General features: G+C 40.8%; 1 protein-coding gene across 1 annotated transcript in view; it reads left to right on the forward strand.

Moving 5' to 3' along the window:
• Nucleotides 1-6526, forward strand: part of DSTYK (dual serine/threonine and tyrosine protein kinase) — a 39176-nt gene extending 32650 nt beyond the window's left edge. The window contains exons 12-13 of the mRNA XM_081916320.1: nt 357-491; nt 2458-6526. Coding sequence (XP_081772446.1) covers nt 357-491; nt 2458-2645 — 323 coding nt within the window. The 3' untranslated portion in view covers nt 2646-6526. The remainder of the gene's footprint in view (nt 1-356; nt 492-2457) is intronic.
• The last annotated feature ends 4103 nt before the right edge of the window (nt 6527-10629 follow it).

The following is a 10629-nucleotide window of genomic DNA, read 5'->3' on the forward strand; positions in this document are numbered from 1 at the left end:
TGACACATTGAACTGTGTGGGTTATTACCAATGAAGAAACAGGTAGATGTTGGATCACAGATCAAAATATCCTTAGATCAATTAATTCTTATCTTTGAATCTCTCGTCCCAAATGAATGCTTTGATACTTCTGTCCTGTTACTTCTGTCCAGTGGACTTGTGTGGGAAGAGCATTTAAGTGTGCTTTTGTCCCAAGCAGGAGCATTTAAGAGTAGTAGCCTTGCTTGAAAATAAAGTTGCCTTAACTAAGCTCTAGGTTGTGTTGGAGTCCCCAGTGACCCAGTGTGCTGCTATTTCCTGACAACAATCTTATGCTTTCTAGTCTTCAACCAGTATCTCTTGCTCATCTGCCACAGGGAAATATGATAATTCTGTGGATGTATATGCATTTGGCATCTTGTTCTGGTACATCTGTTCGGGTCAAGTCAAGTTACCAGAGGCTTTTGAGAGATGTGCAAGTAAGGACCACCTTTGGAACAATGTACGAAGAGGTAGGCATAACACATAATGCAGTGTTGTCAAGGGATGGAGACTATATCTAAAGTTCCTAATCTAAATGACCACTTGTCAAGCTCTGCTCTCGTGGTAGAGCTTTGGGGTCTCTTTCTTCCGACCACAGTCCTCTGTGCTGCCATACAAGCCAGCCCTTGAAACTCATGGCAGCTTCAGAAACCTCCTTCAGTGCTGTGCAACTGCTGTTCCTAAACAAGGCTGAAGAAGGAACAAAGAGTTTTTTATGTGAGTGAGCTGCTTTGTAGCAGACTTCCAACATTTGAAGCAATTTTGCATAGAGAAATTTGCTTTGACTAAATGCATTTGGAGCAACTGTCCTAAGTGAATAAGCCATTTGACTAAATCTTTACACCCTCTGCATTTTCAGCAGAAGCTAGATAAGGTAGTACTGGAGTGCTCATGTCTTTGCATCTCCTGGTGCTGTTGTCTTTATATTCACAGCGGCTGAAAACTTGAAGCAGATAAGGTGGGCTGAGAGAAATGGGAGAATGAGCAGTTCCTTTAGTCTGGTTTCCAGGCTACTGTTGATAGCTTAGAACGCATAAAAATTCTGTCTGCAGTCTTATGCACACTTACCTGGGAGTAAGCTGCACTGAACTTGGTGGGCGCTATCCAACTACATAGATCTGCTCTAGTGCACAGATTTTTTCTTGCACAGTGGAACTTCCCCTCCCTCAATCTGCTCCGGAGGGTTGGAGAGGAACCCAGAACAGAGTTATGGCGAAGTTCCTTTGCACAGCCCAAAGTCCTTGCACTAGTGGATCTTTTCAGTTTAAAACTGCCCAGGAAGACTTGCTTTTGAGTAAACATGCCTAGAATTGCACTGCAAAACATAGCGTGTGTGATTTAAGGAAGGTCCTGTAACATAAAGAGTACCTTTGTTTAGAACTAACTGTCCCAAGAGTCTATAAGTTGCTATGAGGGCTATGACAGAAATATAGGCCAGATATGAATGACAATACTTAATTTCATCTGCTGTTCCAGATGTTGACAGAGAACAGGGATTTCAACTCTTGGTATTATGTTCGTATAGAAATGAGACATCTAAAGATCTTCAAACTAGATATAATCAGTACTTTCTTGGAATAAGGCAACAGCAATCTAATTCTTTCAAAAACATGCATGCATGACTAATGCTTAAGTGGTTTTCTTTTTAAAAAACAACAACAACCACCCAGCAATATCTTAAATCTCCTTAAAGTGTTTGAGAATTTGCAGTCCTTAGAGTGTTGGGAATCTCTGTGAACATGCATCATTCTTTGAACAATGGGCTCTATTAGTTGCTACCTAAATTAGTGGAGCCTCCTGCATAGTTCCTTTTGTTATTAAAATGTACCCTTTTAACTTCATGCCTATTTTCAAGCTTCCCCAAACATGACCTCCCAAGATGAAGTTTTTACTTAATTTGAAAGCTTCCCTGCCTTATGGATAATGGTAGTTGTGGAAATTACAGTGCGTAGTATCTCATGAAAAAACAGGACTAGCACCTGTAGTACAACTAAGCAGTGCAATTCTATACATGTCTCCTCAGTAGGATTTGCTCCCAAGTAAGTGTGCTTGGGCCTGCAGCCTTGACATGTTTTGAAGTGTTAATTTTTAGGTTTCAGAACCATTACAACATATGAAAAACGGCTTATAAGTGGTGAACTCATGTGAACAGTATAATGCTAGCAACACTTTTGTGGTCACAACAGCAGTTTCCATGAATAAGGGGCCATACTTTCCCAGTGCACCCTACTTTGTGTAAGTCAGTTTTTATACATATTAATAATGTGTGTATTGACTCAGAGCCTTGTTCATAATTGGAAGCTTGAGTCTGGTTTCTTTCCAGATGGGCCAGGTAAGCCACTTATGCCTGACCAGTGTAGTTAAAGCTGAAGTAGCAAAGATCAAATGAATTATTTCCCCTTTCAGTCAAATAACCATGTTCTCCTTTTTGTCCAGGAGTACGCCCTGAACGCCTTCGCATTTTTGACGAGGAATGCTGGCAGCTGATGGAAGCCTGTTGGGATGGAGACCCTTCTCAGCGCCCACTCCTGGGCATTGTCCAGCCCACGTTGCAGAACATAATGGACAGGCTTTGTGGGTCAAACTCAGCACCGTTGAATAAAGGATTAGATGACTCTACTTGAAAAACAAGCCATGGAGGAACTGTTCTGTTATGTGAGAATGCTGGCCCCCACTTTGGCATGGGCAGCTCAAGAGGGTAGCTTTTCTGAAGAGAGACTGGCCAGAAATTGGGCGCTTGGGTGAGACGATACCGAAATTCCACCTCATATAGCAGCCAGGGACATTTCATCCCCAATACACTACTAATGCAAGTTGCTAGTGCTTCCCTCTTCCCTTAAAAAGCAAGAAAGATGGGAAATTCAGGCCTTGCTGTCTGGAAAGGATTTTGCTTATCCCCTTCAGATTCCAGTAAAAGGAAAAAAGCACTGTGTTTCATAACTGGGGCAGCGAGCACATCTGCATCCCTAGCTACAGTCTGCTATGTGTCTGCAATGGCTCCCTTGAAGGTCACACACATGAATGTGGATTATTGGAAGACATAAAGTAGTATCTCTTTCATAGGATGGGTTTTCCAGCTATTCTTAGCGTGGATTCTGAGGGGTGTAAGCTAATATTAACTTCATAGTACTTGGTATGTTTACATGGAAGGATCAAAGGATCCATTCTCTTGAGGGGAAGGCCACACTGTAATGGAAATGCCCTTTAAAAAAAGTATAAGCTACCTGTGCTTTATCTTGTGAACCAAGCTCTTTTTGGTAAACGCTTAGTAGCAATTTTTGCAACATCTGATTAAAGATGGCCTTTTTATTTTTATTTTTACAATCTTACAGCAAGATGGGTACTCCACCAAAAAAGACAGAAATTGAAACATAAATTGCTTGCAACTAACTACTGCCTGTACCCAGTGGACAACTAGCAGGCCATGTTTTTAACTACAGCAGCTTTCTTGTTTTGAACCCAAGTATAAAGGCAGTGACTGTTTTAAACTAATTATTGACAGGCATTTTAAAATATTTCTTCAGCTACTTTTTTTAAGCCATTCCCTTGGAGAATACCTAAGAGAGACCTGACATCATTCCATAGATGTGCATGATTGCTATTTCTGACCATTTCCTTCTTTAGGGTTTGTTGTTTGGCTGTGTTAGACTATGTTAATTTAGGAATCCATTGCAGGGAGCACATGGGGAGGACAGTCCAGAGTCCTGCAAAATGAAGGGCTCTTTCTCATGTACTTGACGCACCCCTGAGAGAAAGATTTGTTTGCATTTGTTTGTGCAAGACTTAGTTTCTTAGTACAACAATGTTTTGAGGAAAGGTGTGGGATAAGCTGGAGAATGCAACTGGCGTAAGGTCAAAGTTTTTCTCCCGTGTGTTTGGAGAATGAAGGGTGAAACCTTATTCTCCTTCTTCCACACAATGAGGCATGCACTGGTTTCATAGTCATAGGATAACTTGAGTGTGCGCTATACAAAGCCAATCAAACATGCAACATACAGTCCATTGCTTCTGTTGCACAAAGCAGAATTACAGCCTCTTGCCTGTTTGCATAAACTACTAGAGACAAAAGTGACCTTGCAATGTTACTGGCCCAGCCTAGATGAACCCTTCCTGTGTGCAATAAAATTGAAACTGTGCTTTTAAAATGATTGCTTTTTACATAATGGGCATTCATTGCTATGTGGTGATCTAAACTGTATTCGCACTTCTGCCTACAAATTGTAGCATCTGGCAACTTGAATGGGCAGCGACGGTTGCCAACCATGTTCACAAAAAAGCACATATATTCTCAAATAGATATTAGAAATGTCACTTATGTGCTAGCTAGGCCACTGTTCCACTCATTTGACAGTATTACTCATTTCATACCCATTTACTCTGTACAGTGGATAGTGACTTTGTTTAGAGAGAGGAGGGTCTAGGTCAGTATTTTTGGAAGTATATAGTTTATGTAAAATTAAAATGAATAAAACTATTTGAAAACGGCTTGTATAGCTTTTCCCAAACAGCCACTTCCTTATTCTATAATACCCTGTGCCTTTTTGAAAACTTGAGTTAAAGTATTGTATCAAATTCCACTAGGACTGTCTTCCCCATGGACACCTCTGGCTCAGTACACCTTTCCCAATGTACAACCATCATGTGCTCCTTTGTTAGGCATAAATTTTATTTATTCTGAGCAGCTCTGAATCAGATTTCACAGGCCCCCTGACATGCCTCACAAGAGGGAAGAGATGGGCTTTGTGTCGTCTAAAGATCTTCTAGTTAAAGCACATTTGACTTCGATTAAAAAATACACCCTTGTTCATATTTTGCAATGCTGTATGCTTTCTCTACGTTACTACCACCCTTGTGGCCTAAGAAGCATGTATTTTGAACACACTAAAAATTTTCATAGCTGTTTCAATAGAGGCAAACAGATGCCACGACCAGGTATTATGGTAGGGGTAATGGTGGCTATCTGTGTATTCAGGCCAGCTGTGAGTGCAGAGCATCTATCACTGCGATCCCACTCCAGTTACTTAACAAAAAGCATTAAACTGAAGATCTGTTAGAAGCAACTCCTTGTTGTTGTTGTTTTAAAAATAAAGTTATTGTTGTGCTCACATACAACTATCTTATGCACTGCAAAATACCTCTTCTCTCCCCACCTGCCTCTTACCCACTTTGTTCTGTACCCAAAATGAAACTTTGTTTACTAAACTGTATTATGCAACGTTTACAGGTTGCCACTGACTGGATGGCTAAAGCAGGTGCTCCAAAAGAGAGGTTTCTTTAGAGTTGGAAACATGATAAATCAAACTAGTTTACAAAAACAAGTATACTTACAGAAAGCAGAGCTGGAGGAATCCATAGTGGTGCTAGTAGCTCATGGTTCAAAGATGGAGCTATTCAAAGCTGACCAATTGCTAGGCCACTTATTTCTGCTTTGGATATTGTGGCCAATTTAGGCTCTGGATACAAACACTACATAGGATTCACAGGAATGAAAGCAAGGCTTGAATGCAATGTCACATTGCCATGTTGCGATGCTGGAGTGTTGCCCTCAGCTTGCTAGTGCACTGCTGCTGTCTTATCACATTGCTGTCTAGTGCAGTGGATTTATGGGAGCTTTTGTTTGGCAACTGACCATTTTTGTGTGTGTTTCCTCCATCTGTAGTACTTCTAGCGACTTGATTATACAATGCAAGCCCTTCTAGCTTGTTGAATTCAAGTGCAAGCTATTCTATTTATCTTTTTTTAGCACTTTTGTGTTCATCCTTCTCTCAGCCCCTTCCCTCCTGGATAGTATTTGGAGGCTCAGAAACTGCTTGAATGTAGGCTCTTGTAGGGTGACTGTCATTAATGGAAGGACCATCAGTACTGGATCCCAATCTAATGTGGTTCTCTGTTGAGCTTTCACTTTTAGAGATGTACATAATGCCTTCTCTGTATCTACTGGTCTCCTCGCCAGTTGTCCTCACTTTGTTATTTTTTACATTTTAATACTATGATTTTTCCCCCTCCAGGGAGAGAATAAGAGCACAGCAGCATTTAAAACTCCCTCAGGGGCTTAAATAGCACTGTATTTCTTGAACTTCTAATGCTTCCCTTTGTTTTGGTTCTATTAAACTGATGGTCAACTGTTACAACTTGGCTATTGGGGGGAGGTAGAAACCTGAGTTAAGAGTTGTACAGTTCCAATGTAATGACTATAGATTTTTTGTACTACTTTTATTTTTTAAAAAACCTATGTATATTAGTGTTAAAGGCAAAGGTAACAAACTTACCAACTGTATAGGAAAAGTGCAATAACATGGAAAATGACATGATTGAGAAAAATATTTCCCTTGTATCCTGTAATACTAATTGACTCTCCACTGCAGCCCTTTCCCCCATTACGTGTATTTTAAGAGACGTGACTGTGGGTCAAGACTTCATTTAGTGCTATAATGAAAGTCTGTTTTAATAGAGAGTAGAATGCACAGAAGTGCTGTGCTGTATAATAAAGGTTGCATTAACATTTTTTGCTGCTGCTTGTGTGGTTTTACTTTTCCAATAATTGTTCCAGAGACTTTGCTGAGTTTCGAATCTGTCACACCACAACCTGGGGAGGGGTAGCAATAATACCTGCTAATAAACTGATCAAGTGGCTATTGAGCCACAAGGGTGTGGGCTTGTGTTGATGAAGCTACAGCAGTACATGCTCTTTGGCAATGGGGATGGATGGATGGATGTCCTTGTGGGTACTGAACTGCATTACAAAATTCATCACTTATTTGGGGATGTGCCAGTACTGCCCCTAGGATAGTATACACAGTAATAATCCCAATTCCTGTTGTAATAGTTTCCACCTAATCTTTCTCTTCACTATACTATATTGCAGCCTTGCTTGATAAAATGCAATCTGTTTTTGCTGCAGTCAACATGATTACTACTCTGGAGATGGCATGTTGGCAATCATTGATGTCAAAATCCTGTGGCACCTTAAAGCTGGCAAATTTTATTCTGGCATAATAAATTTCAATGGATTAAGAGCTCATTTAATCAGATAATCTTATTATGATGGAATGAAATGGGTTAGTCTTTGTAATTTTGATAGGCTGTTTTGGATCTGCTCACAAGGTCCATTCAAAGCCATTTGTCCCATAGACATTGCCTCTTATATTCTACCATAGACATCTTCAAGGTGACCTAGGATTTTAGAGGATTAGTATGGAAGAGATTTCTATTTTACTACTGCATTAAGTAATGTCTGGCATTAGAAAAATATAAGGCTGCCACAATTTCTTACTATAGTATATAAAAAATCTGCCTGCTTGTAATTCTGGATATTCAAAAAAGCAAAAGCAAAGAACTTTTAAAGCAAAAGAGCAAATAAAAAGGCAAAGAACAAATAAAATTGAGAGAAGTTATACACAGAACTGTAATACGGGAACAAAAATGCTCCTGTCATGTTCACCTCTATTGTAAAGGTTCCCCAAACATCTCTTCTAAACGAATAAAACTTAATAAGCCATGTACTGACATATCCTAATCCAGAGTTGCCTTGCTCTTCAGCAGCTCTTGACAAAGTGCCAGTTTTACAAATTTAATCAATCTCTTTGTAAATGCAACAGCTCTTGAAATTAGATGGGGAAAAAGGCACTTCCTCTTGGCTGCTCTAGGCAGCCATGTTCCTTAATATGAATTCCTTTAACTGTTTCTAAAGGTTTAACATCTTGGATTTAGATGGCAAATGAGACTTGATAGATGACTTCTCCCAATTACTTTTGCTGCCAGAGGGCACAACTTGGGGCATTTGGGATGTGTAAGAAGACAGAAGGACTTAAAACATTTGAGGCTAAATTAACCCTTGCCTGCTCTGTTTTCTTTCCCACCCTCCCACCCACAGTTTTCAAGGTTATTTTTCAGGCTGCAGCAATAGGAGTACCCATGGGAAGGAGGGTATCCTGTGTACTCTGCTCCCCTTCTGCCTTTGACATCCAGGTCTGCTGCTATTCCATCTAATTTATCCCTAAGGAATAATTAAAAACTACAACAGCAGGGCAGGTGTGCTAAAAAACAATGCGCTGGTTAGAGTTAGTCTAATGCATACAGTAAAGGCTAATAGCTAATCATGGAGGCCAGACACATCTGTCCATGAAAGCTTGTGCTATAATAAAATACAATTAAGTGGGTACAAGATCTTTTGTCAGTGTGTGGTTGCTGGATTAGAATTTATCGAAGATGTGATTGCATTCTAGGCTTGAATAAGGACAGTTCCCCCTTCCATTACACATCATTCCTTACTGTAGGGATGTGGGTGGTGCTGTGGTCTAAACCACTGAGCATCTTGGGCTTGCCAATTGGAAGGTCAGCAGTTCGAATCTGCACCAAGGGGTGATCTCCTGTTGCTCTGTCTCTGCTCCTGCCAACCTAGCAGTTCAAAAGCACACCAGTGCAAGTAGATAAATAGGTACTGCTGCGGCGGGAAGGTGAACACCATTTCTGTACACTCTGGTTTCTGTCACGGTGTTCCGTTGCGCCAGAAGCGTTTGTCATGCTAGTCACATGACCTGGAAAACTGGACAAACACCAGCTCCCTCGGCCTGAAAGCAAGATGAGCGCTGCACCCCATAGTTGCCTTTGGCTGGGCATCCAGGAGTCCTATACCTTACCTATTCCTTACTGTCACTACTGTGAATGATCCTTAGGGCTAAACTTAGGGCTAAATTGTTCATGCTTAAACTGGAGATTTTCCGTCTGAAGAAAAAGTCAGAGCACCATAATCTAAAAAGAGCTCCTGATTTGAATGGTGGTCCTACACCAGTTTCCTCCTGGAAATCCCCACCCACAGCTGCTATTTCCTTCCAGGAAATTGCATTCTCAGAGAGTTATTTATTTAAAGCATTTCTTTACTTGTTCATTTCAGTTGCAATTCCAGAGCAAGTTACAGTTCATCCACATACCTGATACAATCACTGCAAAAGAAGGCAGGTAAGTTTGCAGCCAGTCAATGCTAAAATAAACATTTTGGCACTAAACTGTAACAAGAAGCTTGGGTGAATAACCAGGTCTTCAGCTGACAACCAAATTAGTAGTAGTTGTTGTTTTTTTTTAAAAAAGGTGCAAGCCATATTTTAGAGGGAAGGAAATTCCAAAGCTAAGGTGCCATCACAAGGAAGGCTTTCCCACACATCGCCACATAGCAGGGCTTAGCTAAATCAATGGGTAGGAGGGATTTTCACAAGGAAACTGGTGCAGAGCCCCCATCTACATTGGGAGCATGTTCTGGACTGGGGCCCTGTGATTACCCCCCCCCCAGGAAAATGGTGATGAATTTAAGTATGCTTTTTCAAAAGTACAAATTGCATAACGTGTAGTTTGGCCCTTAACTAAATTGCTATAGGTTGTACTTTATGCATTTCATGACCATTTGATCCCCCCCTTTTTTTTACTCACCAACACCCATCCAGATGTATGTACATAATATGCCAACTAATGTTACAGTTTCATGGATTTGATAATATGTATGGGGAGGTGCTGTAGCTCAGTGGGAGAGCACATGATTTGTATGAAAAAGGCCCCAGGTTCAATCTTTAGTATCTCCATGTAGAGCTAAGAAAGACACTCATTTGAAATCCTAGGCGGCGGCTGCCAGTCAGGGTAGACAATACTGGGCTAGATGGACCAGTAACCAAGCTCCATAAAAGCAGTTTCCTATGTGCTAGTCCATGAAACCTTTACACAACAGTTTGTCTTTAAGGTGCTCAAGAAACTTGTTTTTAACTAGAACAACCCTAACCAGGACTACACCTATTTGGAAACCTAAAATCTGCCTGGGCTTTTTCATATTTGCAAATCTAAAAAGCCACATGAGTATAGACAAGCTTTTCAGCTGATCTCATGGAATATTGTGAACATTTCCCAGCATTTTCCTAGGGCAAGGTACACCAACTTGTCAACAAGTGAGTCAGCATTAGCGCAGGAAAATGAAACTGGATTTGTGCCTGTCAGAAATACAGAGGTGCTCTGTTATAGTTCTTCAAAGTCTTTAGTCCCAATCATATGACCAGCAAATGTTTTATAGAAATCCCAATTGCTGATGAATTTAATGACAAAGCAAGAACCCCACACAAAACAGAAACAGCCTCTATCACAGCACCTGTTGCAATCTACAAAACTGCCCTCTTGCATATATTTTTTCCAGCATCAAGCTAGGATTACTTGCAGGAAGCATTGCCTCCTGCAAGTAAATACATTGCAGCAAACCTGTTTTCGCTGGCAAGATGTTCCAGCTAATCTTGGCTCCTTGGCAAATAAACCTGTACAATATAGGAGTTTCCAAACACTCAGAGCAAAAAAGAGGGTAGTTATTTTCATTCAAAGCATGTTCGAAAAGTTGCTGAAGAGACTCTTCTTCCACCCCTCCCAAATTTTGGCTGAGAATTTGGGTAGTGGCCCTGGACTTTGAGATAAGACTAAAATGGAGGACCAGGAAACTTCCAAAGAATACTAGAGAAATGGCAGACATTTTCAGCTCCAGGGCCACACTCCCTTTTGGACAATGTCACTTACCAAGGGGTGGGTGTAGCCAAATTGGGTGTGGCCAAACAAATACCACTCCATCCAGGCAAGCAAAAGGTT

This window comes from Podarcis melisellensis (assembly GCF_964234715.1).
Source record: "Podarcis melisellensis genome assembly, chromosome: 6".
NCBI lineage: Eukaryota > Metazoa > Chordata > Lepidosauria > Squamata > Lacertidae > Podarcis > Podarcis melisellensis.